General features: G+C 40.7%; 1 protein-coding gene across 5 annotated transcripts in view; it reads right to left on the reverse strand.

The window, feature by feature from the left end:
• Positions 1–16,993, reverse strand: part of CREB5 (cAMP responsive element binding protein 5) — a 336,551-nt gene that overhangs the window by 125,180 nt on the left and 194,378 nt on the right. Inside the window, exon 1 of one of the 5 annotated variants that reach the window (XM_054020421.1) lies at positions 622–657. The exons of the other annotated variants lie outside the window; for them this stretch is intronic. Within the exon in view, the coding sequence (XP_053876396.1) occupies positions 622–632 (11 nt within the window). The 5' untranslated portion in view covers positions 633–657. Of the gene's footprint in view, positions 1–621; positions 658–16,993 lie in introns of those variants that run through there. 5 annotated transcript variants of the gene reach the window in all.

Consider the following 16,993-nt stretch of genomic DNA (forward strand, 5'->3'; position numbering starts at 1 on the left):
TTTTTCTTTTTTTGGGTCTTTTTGTAAAAAAGACACCCAGTTTCAAACCATTTTAAAAAATATCAAAACCCTGGTGGAAAATAATTTGCAGCTGTGATAATATCACATTTTTTTAAATACCATAATATAGTTTTACTTTTAATAATAAAAGATAAAAAAGAGAGTCTGTGAATAATTAGAGATTGCAGTCTGAAGCCAGTTACAGTCACTGCAATTGATAATAAACTTAAACCCCTTTGGGAACAGGTAAATGCTTTGCAACCCTGACCCCCTTGCTCTCACATTACTTAACAACCCTGCAGTTCCAGCATTACATCACCATTCAAGCGATTGGTTCCTGCATTTTAACTCTCTCCCTGTCTCCTCCGATTAGGAGCGACACAGTGATGGGTGGGGGACGGACTTCTCTTGAGTTTGCTGCTTCTTGTTTGGGTTTGGTTCATTTTAAAACCAGCTTCTGCTCTACAAGTCCAGGTTACACTCACCAGAAAAAAACTCTAGCAAAGTGAAAAGGAGAGCAGGAAAGGGGGATCGAGAAGTAGGAGGAGAAGAAAGGGAAGAAGGAGGGGTGGCAGAAAAGTCTATAGAAATCAGAAAAGGAAAAGAAAATTAAAAACAAACCTCATGGACATCACTGAGCCTGAATTCCCTGCTGAGGTGCAGAACATGAGAGCCCTGGAATGAGTGTATGTAGAACTTGAGCCAAAGCTTAACTAGCCCGAGTGAGTCATATCCTTCCCATTTGATTCCAGTCCAAATGATGATGTAATGCTCTGGCCCTCTCTCTCTCTCTCTACACTACCTCCCGCCTCCCTGCTCTCCTTTTTAGCTCAGTGCTGGTGAAGTCACCGTTTAAATCTGGCAGAACTGAAGCAAAAACTTCAATGTAACCAAAACAGCCCCAGGCCAAGTTCCAGACGTACTGAGACTTGGTGGTGCAATTGCCATTGGAAACGGGTAAACAGAGAAAGAAACAGTGCCGCCTCAGAATGGCCAGAGCAGCTGCCTGCGAAATCAGAGTAAAACCCGGGGAACTGGGCTGTCAGTGATTTACTGGGTTTGATCAGAAGATATTACACACACAAAAATGCCCATGTGTTTCAGGACCTCAAGAAGGAGAAAGAGCAGTTGGGAAAGGAGAAGAAAGGGAGACAAGGAGTGTAGAAGAAAACATTTTGAGTGTGGGGGTGATCTTTTAGGGTGTGGGGAGAACAAATATTCAATATAGGCATTTGCACTTGTAGAGGTTTGATTCATTAAATCAGAGCAAATCCACTGACTTCAAGCTGTGTAAACCCGGCAAGAGCTTGAAACCAGGCCCCACATTTTTGCAGGGTAATTGTGGGGCTCTGTTTGAGTTTCTTGGGCTGTCAGTGAAGTGAAATGTGCAGGTGTTTTCTTTCCAGAGAATTTCAGACTCTTATCTAAAAGCAACAACAACAACAACAACAAAAAACCACCATCAAACCCTATTGTATTCAATCACACCATTGCAGCACCACTATATGTTCAGTCTCAAACTTCTTAAAGAGATTCTTCTACAAGCTTAAGAAATATCCCATATACTTAAATGGACAATACACTGGAACTGGTAAAGATTGCTTAAAAAAGAGGAAACTTTTCAAGTGAAATATTGTAGTTATATGACACAAATGTTTCCAGCTTTAGCAGCTATATTACATAGGGCTGAAATACACCATGTGTCTATCAGGGTAGCTTAATGTCACCGAGGTTTCTTTTACTGTTCTTTCACAATTACTTTTGATCCATGGAGTAAAAACGTAGCTCCATTGTAAAATGCAATGCTTGTGTTTTTAAAAAGTAACATTAAATTTCCTATCACTCTATTATCCTTGAATATGCCAAATGTGAAAACATAAGTTACGGAACTACAGAAAGATCAGCATGACTTGCACTTAGAACATTGCAAGGATAACCAGAATAGGCCCTCTTTAATTACAGGTCAAGAGAAGAATTTCAACAAGCAGCTCAGAAAACCCAAACACTACCCTATACAAATAAAACAGAAAAGCCTTTACTGACATCTGGGTTGCCAGCCACATCCACCTTTTCCATACCTATCACTTCATTGGACAGCTCAGGGTAAATTTCAGTATTACAAAAGACTTGGGGGGGGGGGGGCGGGAACACCCAGAGCTTTCATAAAATTTGGTGAAAATACAAAAGCCAATGATATTTTGTTCATATTATGGTTTCATTTTATAGCAAAATATTTTCTATTGCTTAGAAGCATCTTGGCAGTAAATGGCTCTTTGTAGCTGAATGATTGATCGCTCCAGCCGTTTAATGCCCCATATGCTGCAAAGCAATAGCGATTATTGTTAAGTAGCGAAGTTTTCCCAGGATGCTGTTATGGCTATCAATGTTCTTAAAGATATATACTTCCAGGGGTCAATGCTGCTAATTTCAGCTTGGTTGGTTTCAGTCATGAATTTAAATGATTAATTTTCTGGGCATATCAGTGTAGGACACAGGCAGGGTGAGAAGGGGAAAAAGCAGTGGTTTGTCCCATTCAAATGGGAAAGCAGGCTGCCCTCCTGCATGACATCCCCAATCGATATTGATGCTGCAGCCACACTGAGTGACACCTTTATCAAGCAAAGCAGCACTGAATTAGAGGTGATCGGCCATAATTATTACTGGCGCCACCGAAGCCTGTGGCTTGACGGCATCAGATGTGGTTGTTATAAAGTTTAGTCCATTGTGTCAGTGGCCTATATAACTCATTTATGTCTGAATTACCAGCTATTGATTTTTTTTTGTCTTCTGTAATGTAATAAAATAAAAGTTAGATCATTCCAAAAGCTTTCTTTTAATTCCAGGCCTTTCTGGCTGTTTTATTTTTAATCCCAATCCTTTTTCTTTTCTTCTTCCTCCTTTTAAAAAAAGCTATATTAATTTTCTTGTGAAATTGCGACAGCTCATCTTTCCCTCTCACTCCCCTTTTATTTTGTTTTCTTACACTTGCAGCTCTGGGTTACACAGCTTAACCTCATTATCTGCCTTTCAGTTATGCCATTGGGATTGCTATAAACAAGAGTGGTCCCAAAGCAGAACCCTGCCCCTGAACACCCCCAACTTTTGAGGAAGTAAAGGTCTGATACAGGCATAAACTCGGGGGCTGAGGTCCATGTCTAGTAAAAGAGGAGCTGCCACTAGGGCAAATATTTGCAGACAGAAAAACTAGTATACTAATCAGTGAGGTGTTACAGATCTCCCTGCACATGCACATGTATCCACTCCTACAGCCTTTACTCATTACTAGCCCCTTTGGCTCCAATGGCATTATTTACAGGAGTAAGGCCCATAGTTCAGCCACCTACTCTAAGTAGAAAGTAGCTGGAAGAGAAAATTCTGTTTGCCCAAATCAAGCACAGACTCCACGTTCCCCTCTATGGATATCTTCTTCTGTTAAAGGGGTATGACAGTGACAATATAGTAATGCTAAGTGGTCCATTAAGTCATTAATACTTACAGAAATATTGTCTCTGAAGGAAAGAGCTCCTTGAAATCAGTTTTTTTTTTTAAAGAAACAGCACTGATTCAAACAGATTCTCATGAATTAGAGATTTCTCAAATAAACAGATAAGACCGGTATGGCCTGGACAGCACATTAAGACACTTTTTAAAAAGCTAAACTGTTTTTATACCAAGTTCATGCTTCAAAGGAATTTAAAAAACATTTGTACTTGTTGGTGGGAATGCAAAAGGTTCTTTCCATCTCAGGTATTTTCAAGGCCTATTGATTTTTTTTTTCCTTTACAGGAAACGCTGTTTTCCCATTTTCCTTCCTGTGACCAGTCAATGATAAAGAATATCCTGTACTCAGAGGAAATTCCACTCACATACAAGGGCTGCCCCTTTTTATCTGTTTATTAGCCTCTTTTTCTTCTCACTTCCCCACATCTTGCCACTATCCTTATGTTTTCAGCAGTCAGCTACACTCAAGAATAGGCCTGTTGTGTTGGGAGTTGTGGGATGTTTTAATTCTAATGGGAGACTTCTTCAAAGCAGTACCCAAGCCAGTCCAGTAATGATTCCAGCTTAGCTGGCTAGCTCCGGAATGCTTACAACACCCTCCCTGCAGCGTATTTCATCCTTAGGGAAAGGGTGGTGAGGCACACCACAGCTGTTTGGTGTAACAAAAAATGACAAATTCACTGCTTCTGCTAAAAGGTTCCAGTCTGAACAACATCTGAATTTTGAGAGCTCAGACCTCAGGGCACACTAGGATTATCTCAAAAGCAGCAATATTATAATAAGGAAATTGTATGGACTGCTTGAACATGGTGTGAAAATAGATTGAGAATGTGACTGGATAAATCATTGGTTCTAAACACATATGCACGGGCATACCCACAAACTCAATGGCTCTGATCCTGTGCCTGTTGAAATCATTGGCAATGGGCAAGAGATAAGGCCCTAAATATAGTGTAAAACTGTATTTATTACATATTTTGTATACACTACTTGGCTTTTTTATGGGCTTGATTGAGAACAATATTCTATAACAATTATTCCATATCGAGGATGATATGTTTGTCATCCAGACATTATTTTTCATTTTTAAACCTGGATCCTTACAGTCCCTGTGGAATTAAGGAGGCCAGATAATTTGAGGGTTAAATAAGCTTTAATGACTATCATATGTACAGAGCCTTAAACCTAGCATTGAAAAATTATTTTTTTAATAAGTGGCATCTCTTCCTTTTTTAATTTAAAATAACCATCCAGGTGGTTTCGTAAGGATTTCTTTGCAAATTACTTCCAGTGAACCTTTCCAGTCACAGACCACTGCAAACCCATGTGGTGTTATTCAGCGTTCGGTTCAACTTGGGTGTCCTGTGTTTTTATAGTGGACAGAGTCTGAGGAATTGTCTGCCCAAGTGCCTATATTTAAGGGCTCGATTTCACAAGATACAGAGGTCTCTAGCCCTAATCCAACAAGGATTTAAGCATGTGCTTAATTTAAGCATAAGTGGACCCACTGACTTCACCTGAACTACTCACAAGTTTAAAATTCCACTGGGGAAGTGGAATTTTCTAAAGCATCTACGTGACTTAGGAGCATCACTCCCATTGACTTTCAATAGGACTTAGGCTCCTAAGTCACTTAGGTGCTTCTGAAAGTCTTTTGCTGGATCAGGGTCAAAGTGCTCAGCACTTTTCAAGATTGAACCCTAAGAGAGGTAAAGCATGTCTCTCTGTAAACTCCCTAAATTGTTTTAAAATAAAATAGCAAGAAATATTCTTTGCAGGAAACACCCTCAAACTTCCAATATATCTGTACTGTATGAAACTTGTTTGGACCAAATCTCTCTCTCTCTCACACACTCACACACACGCACATACCCCTTAGGAAAGGTGCAGGGTTGATAGCCCTGGAGACTGATGCTCTTTAATAGTCCACAAAATATGTACAATACAGGCACGAATGGCAGCAAAATTTCCCCTCATTTCACCATGAATCTCAACCATGACCTTAAGGGACAACCTCTAGGGATATGAGAGTAGTTAAGTCTCCTAGCCCATTCCATTCTTAACCTCTCAGGTGAGATGGTTAAGCCAGTTAATGACAACTGTGCTAGCATTTTTTGTGAGGTGGACATTTAACAACTAGGAAATAGAATGAAACATCACCTACTCATTAAACATAGGCCAAATAGCCTTGGGCCAGCTTTGAGCTGATGACCTGAAAGTGAAGAACTCTGTATCCAATTACCTATCATTGAGTCAGCCAGTCCGAGTAGCTAGCTATTTTATTACAGCTGTAAACCACAAATGCTTACAACAAATAAGGCAGCAATTTATGCAAAATAGTAACATTTTACATTTCTATAGCACCTTTCACCCTGAAGGATCCCAAAGCACTTCACAGACTATATATAAAAAAACAACAACAAAGAAATGTAATCACCTCTGACAAGAACAGTGGCAACCAGCCAGCACACTGCACAAGAACTGGGGGAGAGGAAAAGACAAAGGTAAACACCCACTGTTTTTAAAATGCCATGTAATTATCAGTGTTTATGAAGAGCAAAGTGAGACCTAATTCTTCCCTCACTTATATCAGCATAATTCCATTTGCTTCAATGGAGTTACTTATTTACACCAGCGTACGCTACTCTGTAATGAGAACCATAATTATTTCTATTCTCACTCTAGGAAACTTTGTCACTGTTATCTCAAATATCTCAATCTTGTTTTTCATAAAAAATGGGAAATAGGATCTGTTTCCTCATGAAAGCCGGTTGGGAGTTTTTCAATGATTTTTTTTTTTTTTTAAATGTTTCAATAAAAAAAATTCCAGTTTTCCCATTTGAAATGACATTCCATTTCAAAACTTAAGCTAAGCTTCAGCTAGTGGGGGAAAGGACAAAAATCAAAATCAAAATTTCAAAATAAGTTACAACATTTTGATGGACCCAAAACAACTGCAAAAATGTTGGAGGTTTTTGGATCACAAATATTTTGGCAATTTTGACTTTTCATCCCAATTTTCAGCAGGAAATTTTTTTAAACTCTTGGAAATATTTGCAGGATGGGAAAACTGTTTCCTGCCCAGCTCTATTCTGCATCCCCTCCCAGTGTACTTTAGACAAGAAGAGAACTGACCTCAAATTGGGAGAGCAAAAATTGAAGTAATGCCATAAGGCAAGTCTGAGCTGGGGAGCAAAGTACAGGAGATCAGTAATACTGTAGGAGTGAGCATTGAATAACAGTTCAGTTCAGACTCTGAAATTAATTTTAGTCTTTTCATGACATTTTTTCCTTATAGGTTTCCTTTAACCGTCTGTTTTATTCCTTTAGCCTGAAAAATAAAATAATAATAATAATTTATATCCCGGTGATTTTTTTTTTAAATCAGGCAAACCCCTGGGACTTAACTCCTGTTGGAGAATGGGGTGAGGAACAAATTCTGGAGCTCAGGTCTCTCTCACTTTGGCACTGTAAATTCAAGGCACTGTCTACTAATAGCTAGTGCTACGATTATGTCACGGAGGTCACAGAATCTGTGACTTTCGTGACCTCTGTGACATTTTCTGCCCCGGGACTGAACTGCTGTTAGTAGGCAGCCCTGCAGCTCTCAGCAGCTGCTGGCGGAAGCCCCCAGCAGCTCCTAGCATCTGGGCAGCAGGGGGACCCCGGAGGTCCCTGGGGGTCCCCCAGAGCTCCCATTCCCCCCCAGGTGGCTGGGCTCCCCGCAGTTGCCCAGACACGGTGGGCAGCAGGATTGCCCCCACAGCAGCCTAGCTGAGGGTATATGGCCAGAGCCCCCTCAGCTGCTCAGTTGCCAGGGCGGAGATTGGACCCTGCAGCAGCCCAGCCGCTGTGGGTGCTGGACCTTCCTCCCTCCCCATTTTGTCAGGGCTATTTTTAGTGAAAATCACAGACAGGTCAGGGGCTTCCGTGAGTTTTTTTTTTATTGGCCGGGACCTGTCTGTGATTTTCACTAAAAATAGCCCTGACAAAATCTGATCCTTAGTAACAGCACATAAGTTTGCTTGCTTCTAAAGAAGTGCCTTCTTTGTTGATAATTCAATTGGCCATTCATTATTTCTTGCATGAGAATCAGTGACCATCGTCAACCATTAGCAAACATTTGCTGGATTCTAATCTGGGCAATCTGAATCTGATTTGTATTTCAGGAGCCATGACAGCACAACCCTCCAACTAACAAAGAGTTTTTAGAAAATATATGATACAGTTCAGATGCCAAAGGATTTTTTAAAAATAAATACTTTTCAATTATTAATAATTTAGTATGTGTATAGTGCCATAAGTGTGCATGAACATTAAAATCTAGTTGCCTGATTCTGCACCCACTAAGTTAATGGCAGCACTCTTCTTGATTACAATGGTACTGGATTGGTCCCATAAATAGTATCTCTTTGTCATTCAATGATTCTTATTAACACAAGGAGTTGCATGAATCCTAGTGACATCATTTTTACGTGGCGCCATCCATCGGCTTCCCAGCAGAGTTCAGAATTAATTTATGTCAAACATCCCATGTCTAGATACCTTATCTGTAGCATCCTTTAGTCTATTTTAGCATTGTACTGTGCTTCTGAGAAACAGGAAGGTTTTTGGCAAGAGTACTGAGATAAAGCCACAAGTAAGGGTCACGTTGTGAGCCCCTTACTTGCAATGGTGAGCAGTTACGGGAGTTGTCCCACTGAAGTCAGTGCTCTCCAATGTAAGTAAGGACGTCACAGATTGACGCCTAAGAATTTAAGCTCTTTGACTGATCAAACAAAAACTGTTAACTGATAGAACATATTTTATTTTAATAAGGAAAACACCTACCTTCCACCTTACTATATAAAATGGGGGTAAAAACGAAGCCTAATTCCTGTGCACTGCTATTTGTGGTACATTTTTCTGATATTTGCATTTATGCATCTGTGCATTTTACCAGTGACCTTTTCTCAAACTGAGAAGATTCCAGTAGCACTAAGTTATGTAGTTAGGAGCCCACCGACACTTTGGCGCAGGAAGTGGGGGTGGGGGAGGGAAAAAGTTGAATATTCTCAATTCCCACAGTTTGCAGGGCAAGTGGTATCCATATTTTTAAAATATTGATCATTCTAATATTCATATGAATGTTTCAAATTTTTAGGATTGAATGATTGGGAAGGCACATGCAGGCTACTGGCAGATTCTCATTTAAAGGACTGAAACCCAGAGAGGCAGTGTATATGGACCTCATTTTACTACTACTTCTTCAAGCATCACAGAGAGATATAAAAATGTCTTTATGCCTATTTGAAAAGATATGCCTGATAACATGTATTTTCAAAGTTTATGTAACATTTTTCTAGTAAAATAAAATATCCTTAGTTCAACAAGGTAATTAAGCACATACTTAACTTTAAGTATGTGAGCAGACCCACTGAATTCACTTCAAGCTAGGAACATGTTTAAATACCTAGCAGAATCTGAGCCTAACTTTCTTTCTCCTAATATCACAGGGTAGCTTCCCCAACATAGGCTGCACTTCCACACAGTTGCTAATAGATTATAAAGAGTGAACATTTATAATCAATGGCAATGCAGAAGTAGATCTTACTACCCTTTACCAAAGCTCCTTTCCCCAAGGACATCAGGTACTGAAACACTTGGGAATACTACCAGAGCCTATTTCTTATGCATTGGCCTGTTGATAGCCTGGAACTTCCCTCAACTGACAAAATTCTGCAAACAATCTTTTAGACCATTTTTAATAATAAAATAAAGACATTGTGATCACAACTTATACAGAAAATAAAACCGTTCAGCTGTCTGCTGTCACCCATCAGAGGAATTCTGCATCTGTATCCCATTGAACTCAGAAGCCCTTCCTGGCATTGGCATACCATTCTACTCTAATTACATTCATTACTTAACAAGGATCATTATCATCTTGCAAAACTTTTGGGTCACTGAAAGGGATTTCAGGAATGCCACAGTAAAAACGGACAGCTTGTTGATGCCACAATCTGTGATGTTAATTCTGTGTGCTGTTACTTTCACAGGAAATCTACTCCTGGGTGCTGCTTCACATCCAGCCATACTTCTCTATACATTCATGTGTGCATGAATTATTTGGAGGGCTGCATGTGTGGACAACGATGTAGGTGAAGTACCCGAGTCTGACAAAATTCTTCACTCCCTTCAACATTCAGGTTCTGTCATGATCATCAACTTGTTTATAAATCCTGTGTTGATGCAAACTATCAAGACAGAGCTGAGATAGAGTGAAATCAAAGTGATTAGACACATTTTTTAAAAAAATTATACATGTTTTAGTAGCTTTAAATGCTAAACAAGTTGATTACATCATACTACACAGTAAAAATGATTCCAGAGTAACCAAGGAAACTGTTTTTGCTAAACAACAGCAAGAGTCCCTTCATTTACATCTAAATTCACACAAGACAGAAATTTAGTTTAATCTCACTTTACAGAAATCTGATGCTATAATCCCACGGCGGCTGTTGAGATTGGCTGGGGTGTTCTTGTTGTCAATTCTTAGGGCAAAACTCCTTGGGGACTGCAGCAGGGCTGTGTCAGATGAGGGCCCCTTGTTTTTCGAATACGCTATCCTTGGAGGCCTGCCAAAGGCCCCAAGTTTGGCAAGCTTCAGAGCACAATCTTCTAAAGCCCATTTATCCCGTTTAGTGTTGATTGTCTTTTTTATTTTTCCTTTTGGTGTGGCTTGATTTCATTGTGTTTGTTTGTTTTCATTGTGCTTGGGTTATCAATTTAAGTTATTCTGTATCTTCAGTCTCCTCAGACATTATGATATGCCACTGATAGCCATGACCGTGGTAGTCTAACAATCACTTCTGTGTTTTGGGGGGTCAAATCATGAAGTCATTACTCAGTTTGGGCTAACTCCTTACTTGGGCAAGATTTTCATGAGGCTGATTCTGAGAAATGCTGAGCATTAAAAGCAATAGTATCGTAAATGCTCAGAAGCTGCTGAACTGAGGGTTTAACAAACGGGAGTTTTATCTGGTGGAGTCTTGGAAAAAACTGAAAAGTCTCCAGAATTTGGCTATTTCATATCCTAACAGCTAAGGTGATTTATATACACACATACAGAATGATTTAAGAGATACAGAAATATTATTACTGTAATAATGGCAGAAACCATTATTGTTAAGGTTACATCTTCATTTTTATTCAAAGTTTTTTCCAAAACATTCACCTTTTGGATCTGCAGTGTCGTAACCATGTTGGTTCCAGGCTATGAGAAATAAAAGGTGGGTGAGGTAGCATCTTTTTTTGGTCCACCTTATGTTGAGAAAGAGAGAAGTATTCAAGCTCCACAGAGCACTTCTCTGGTTCTCACTTTCACCAACAGAAGTTGATACAACAAAAGATATTACCTCACTTACCTTGTCTGTCTCACCTTTAGGATGAAATTTTCCCATGCTTGGTCTTTGCCATATAGTGACTATTTCTGGAAATATTTTGATACAGTTGCTCAGCCATTTTTGAGTAGAACTGTGAAAAACAAACACTTTAGATAATTAAGAAAAAAAATCTTGAACTTTTTATTTTAAACTGCTCTACACGCAGAAATCTTGAGAGTTGAAAGTTGAACTTTGTCCTGAAAATAGCTCACAAAAACAAGTGGTTCTGAAGGCACTGGTGAAAATTAAGTTTGATTTGATGGAGCTGTGAGTCTTTCAAAATCCTATTCCACCCATACAGAATATGTTTTCCACATGTTTTCTCACAAAGATTATAAAACATGCAGCTGAGGAAGGCCATGCTGCACATTTATGTTGGTTAATTTAGATAGCCCCTGTGAATCTTTTGTGGACAGCCAAGAAAGGTTTGTAAGATATAAAATGGTTGAGGGAGGAGGGAGCTTGCACACTTGGCGAGGTGCACAGGAAGGAGACCTGCTTTGAAACACTGTAAGAGCTCCACTTGGAAGAGTTATAAGAGACGTTCTCTTAAAGTACTTTTTGTAACATGTATATATTATGAAAGGCACCCACAATGGAGCTTAGATTCTGTGCTGTGCAGGGGAGGGGGCAAAGGTGGCTTTAGGATACCAGTGTACCCTTCTGAATCTGGGTTGCCGCATGGGTCAGCACTTTTGCAGCCTTACATACCTAATTCATGAAAATCTCTTGAGAACTGCCTATGGGCTATTCCACAGCCTGCAGCAGCACAAAATCTCTGTAGTGCTCTGCTCAGTACTACTGAGGCACTCTTAACACACCAGATTGGCATACCAGGGCCACAGCAGAATACAGAATCTCTCTCTCAGAATATACTCGTACTGTACAGCTTAGTGACCCATACTGTCAAAGAGTTCTTCTGCGTATACATCATACTTTCTAATCCATCCAAAACACAGCTGCTAAAATTATCTTCTTCATGCAAACTGCTCCCCCTTGCCCAATGTATCAACTTTAAACTTCCCCTTCTCACTTTTATCCATCCTATCCAAGTCTACATCCCTTTCCTCCACCAAAAATGCCAATCTTTGAAGACTTATGCATGTCCTTTTCCTACATGAAAACCTCCCAGCCCAGTCCACCAAACCATTACCCTCTCCTCTTTCAGTTCCCATAAAACTCAGGTCTTTCCTGGTGCCTATAAGCAGTGAAATAAAAAGCAGAAAAACAAAATGACCTTCCAAGTAATCCACTCCTCTAGGCTTTTGTATGTGTGCATACACTTCACCATAGCTATCATTCCTGATTCTTCATTATTAGCATGTTTGCATGAAACTTGCATTTTTTCCTCCAAATGCTTAGTTGTCTTTCTGATGTTATTCCACTGTTGGGAAATAACAAGACCTGGTACATCTCTGAGACCCCTTTAAAACCTCGTGTTTGCGATGTCTCAAATAAGACTGGCTGCAGGTGTGAAACAGGCATAAGCGGCAAAGGAAATAATAAAAGATAAAGATCTTCTTTCCCCAAAATGGTCTTGGTGATAATGAATGAGGAAAGACATCTGCAGAAAACACATGATTTATAATCCAAACTGTTGCTAAAAATGTTTTTCAAATATTTACCACCAGGTGCCAGCAGTTCTTTAATGCTTTTTATTTTCCATTTCTGTTATATACATTTGAAATAGTGCCATAATCTGAACTAGGAGTTCAGATGGGGTATTCAAAAGGGGAGAAAAATGTAGGGATGAGAGGAAACTTTAAGAAACCAAGATCCTATATTTTCATGCAAATACCCTTCTAGCAAAGAAGAAGGGAAGAAAATTCAGGCCTGATCTACAGAGAGTTTTTGTACCAGTATAACTGTCAGCTAACAGTCTGATTTTTTTAAAGTGAACTAGTTATGTCATTATAACTCTTAGCATGAACACATTTATAATGGGATAAAGGTGCCTTCTATGGATAGAATATATATCCCTTCTCATAATGGAATACACTATACAAGTATAACCACCTTTTTACCAATATAACTGCATCCACACGAGGATGGTTGTACCACTTTTACTATACCAGTATATTTAATGTCATATAACGTGTGTGTGTTTAGACAAGGCCTCAGAGGGTCCTGTCTGGACTAGGAAAATGATGTGTGTTTTGCAATAGGATGACCAGATGTCCTGATTTTATAGGGACAGTCCCGATTTTTGGGTCTTTTTCTTATATAGGCTCCTATTACCCTCCCACCCCCTGTCCCGATTTTTCACACTTGCTATCTGGTCACCCTAGTTTTGCAAATATGTTAGCTAACACATGTTAATTAACATGTTCTCAAACACCAGTTAGTACCAACTGTAGATAAACAGTAGTAGTAGGCATCCTTCAGTCTCAAGAGACCATGGGTATGCGGCCCTGAGAGATAAAGAATTTACTCAATTGTTTTTATGGCAGCCATAAACATGGCTGAAGAGACCCACTCGAGTGAGACAATCTCTGCCGCATCGGTCACATTTAAATGTGATGTTTCGACCATCTGGGCTCTGCCTTCTGTGAGCTCTTTTCTGCTCTGCTAAGATGGACTGCTTCCTCTCATAACTCTGGAGACCTTTGTTATGCTCTTGTCCCCTGCAGTCTTGAGTGTGATCTTCCCATTTTTCCATATCCATGTCCATTTCTTTGATGTCTGGCTTTTACACACCCTTGAAACGCAATTTTGGGTGTCCTTTGGGTCTTTTTCCAAATGCCAGTTCACCGTAGAAGATGTCCTCTGGGATGCGCCTATCATCCATTTGGCACACATGCCCAAGCCAGCGGAGGCGTCTCTGTTTGAGGAGTGTTTGTATGTGGGGTATGCTGGCCCACTTGAGCACCTCAGTGTTGGTGACTCTGTCCCTCCAGGAGATTCCAAAGATTCAATGAAGGCAACACATATGAAAGCTGTTGAGCCTCTTTTCCTTATGAGGGTATAGTGTATGTCTCGCTCCCATACAAAAGTGGGCTGATAACACATGCACGATACACACAGATCTTGGTGTGTTCTGTCAGTTCATTGTTTTGCCAGCCCCTCTTGTCCAGTCTAGACCAGTCATCAACTCTCCCAGTCGATCGCAATCTCTGGCAGTGTAGCGGGGCTGCCGCTAAGGCAGGCTCCCTGCCTGCCATGGCCCCACGCCACTCCTGGAAGTGGCCAGCATGTCCCCGTGGGCCTGGGGGAGGAGCAGGGGTCTCCGCACGTTGCTCCTGCCTCCAAGCACCGCCCCCGCAGCACCCATTGGCCGGATAAGGGGGACTGTGGCCAATGGGTGCTGCGGGGGTGGTGCCCACAGAGAGGGGTAGTGCGCAGAGCCACGTGCCCCAGCAGGGGCCTTAGGGTGCGTTGGCCCCTTCTGGGAGCAGCATGGGGCCAGGGCAGGCAGGGAGCCTGCCTTAGCCCCACTGCACCGCCGACCGAGAGTTGCCCGAGGTAAGTGCTGCCTGGTGGGAGCCCGCACCCCAACCCCCCTCCCAGAGTCAGCACCCTGAACCTCCTCATGCACCCCAAATCCCGACCCCCCTTCCAGAATCAGCACCCCGTAGCCCCTCCTGCACCCCAACACTCTGCCCAGCCCAGAGCCTGCACTCAAACTCCCTGACCCAGGCTCAGCCCAGACCCCTCACCTCCACTGCAAACCCCTCGGCCCCAGCCCAGAGCCTGCACCCCCTCCCGAACCCCAACTCTCTGCCCCAGCCTGGTGAAAGTGAGTGAGGGTGGGGGGAGAGCAAGCAGGGCAGGGCTTCGTGGAAGGGATGGGACCTTGGGGAAGGGGCGGGGTAGATCCTGGGTTTCCCTTAAATTCAAAAAGTGATCTTGGGCATAAAAAGGTTAGAGACAACTGGTCTAGACATTGTTGTGGTAGCTTTTCCAATGCAGATATTGAGTTCTATTTCAAGTGAAAGGTTGACAGTGATAGTAGACCCCTGGTATGTGAACTCGTTCACCACTTCAAATTCATAGTTGATCTTGATGGAGGGTGCTGCCTCAACTCCTTGGCACATTGTATTCATCTTTTTTAGGCTTACAGTAAGCCCGAAGTATTGGCAGGCTTTGGAAAAACTGTCCATTAGGCTTTGAAGATGAACTTCTGTGTGTGCTGTCACCGCTGAGTCATCAGCAAAGTGAAGGTGTTGGATAAGGGCCTCCCAAGTCTTGGTTTTAGATCTTGCAAGATTGAACAGCTTTCCATCAGATCTTTTGTGCAAGTAGATTCCCTCAGTTGAGGAACCAAAAGCTTGTTTCAGTAATGCAGAGAAGAAAATCCCAAACAGGCAGTGGGTTTGATGAGACACAGGTAGTACTGCCTACTCTCATTATGGTAGCAGGCATAGCCTGACTTGACCTGTAGACAAATACAGTTGTTCTTAAAAATGCATTAGCTGGTCACGGTTAGCCCTGGTGCCCTTGTTGATCAACTTAAGCAACATACCAGTGAAGATTTACTACTGTTTGTTTACAGACATCAAAAGCAGATATTCAAGAGTTACATCAAAATAATTTAGTCCTAAAACATCAGACCTTAAGAGAAGCCGTTTTCCTACTTTTTATAGATGTTCAATCACATACCTGTAATACAAAAAGTTATTATACAAATAGTCTTAAACTACCAAAGTGAGCATTCTGTGCATTAAATTTTTTTACAAAGGGTCACAAAGTAATTTATAAATAAAATATACTGAACTCATTTGAAACATTTAATGCAATACAGTCTCCCTCCATAGATGTATCTGACTAAATAGTCTCAATGAGCAACATGATTAGCAGCTATACCAGCCTCAGGTTGTGATCTGGTCTGCTCTCATAAGCCAAACAGGGTTGGTCATGGCCAACAATTAGATGGGAGATCTCCAAGGACATTCTAGGGTGCTGCAGGAAGTGGTGTTCGTGATTCAGTAGATGGCACACTTCCATTTGAGTCAGTTTTGGACCAAAACCTACAAAGGAAATTTTGGTAGTGTAATTACCCAAATGGGATTTTGGGCAGAACACCAGGGCTGAGGATGATCAGTTGTCACACACTCATGGTTTGTTAGGGATACAGAGCGTTTTGCTATTCTTTTTTTAAAAAAAGGCATGGCTGCGCTACAGTCCTCTACAGAATTGCTTTACCTTGTATTTAAAAAGAATTAATTTCTAGCTCTTTTACTTGAAAAAATAATGTTCCGAATGGGAACCAAGTGTTACCAATGCAGTGTTATCTTTCTAAGTCCTACCTACAGCAAGTGCTTCTCCACAGCATTACTTTACTTTATATAAAACGTGTTTAGAGCTATAAAGCCCTGTAAATCAGGGTTGTATAAATTTATTTTATCAAAGCAAGCATAGTACCATTTTAGTAAAAATTTTATCAATATTTTGTGTTTTTAATTTTTCCTATTTGAATTAATTTATGAAGTTTTTAATACAAAAAAAACTCTATACTTGATATATTTGAGAAAAGAAAGTGCTATGACTTTTAGGATCATTTCACCTAAAATTGTGATTTTTGCATTTTGAGGTATGACAAAACTGTGGTTTTGCCAAAAAAAAATTTGTTGTGATAAACAGCAAGACATAATCACAACTAGAATCATAGAAATGTAGCACTGGAAGGGACCTCAAGTCCCCTGCACTGAGGCAGGACTAAGTATTAACTAAACCATCCCTAACAGGTGTTTGTCTAACTTGTTCTTAAAAACCTCCAATGATGGAGATTTCACAACGGTCCTAGGTAATTTTTTCCAGTGCTTAACTGCCCTTACAGTTAGGAAGTTTTTCCTAATGTCCAACCTAAACCTCCCTTGCTGCAATTTAAGTGCATTACTGCTTGTCCTGTCCTCAGAGAATAACAAGAACAATTTATCACCCTTCTCTTTATAACAACCTTTTACTTATTTAAAGACTGTTATGTCATCCCCCCTCAGTCTTCTCTTCTCCAGACTAAACAAAGCCAGTTTTTTTTCAATCTTTCCTAGTAGGTCATGTTTTCTAGACCTTTAATCAGTTTTGTTGCTCTCTTCTGGACTTTCTCCAATTTATCCACACCTTTTCCGAAG

This window comes from Malaclemys terrapin, chromosome 2, assembly GCF_027887155.1.
Source record: "Malaclemys terrapin pileata isolate rMalTer1 chromosome 2, rMalTer1.hap1, whole genome shotgun sequence".
Classification (NCBI taxonomy): domain Eukaryota; kingdom Metazoa; phylum Chordata; order Testudines; family Emydidae; genus Malaclemys; species Malaclemys terrapin.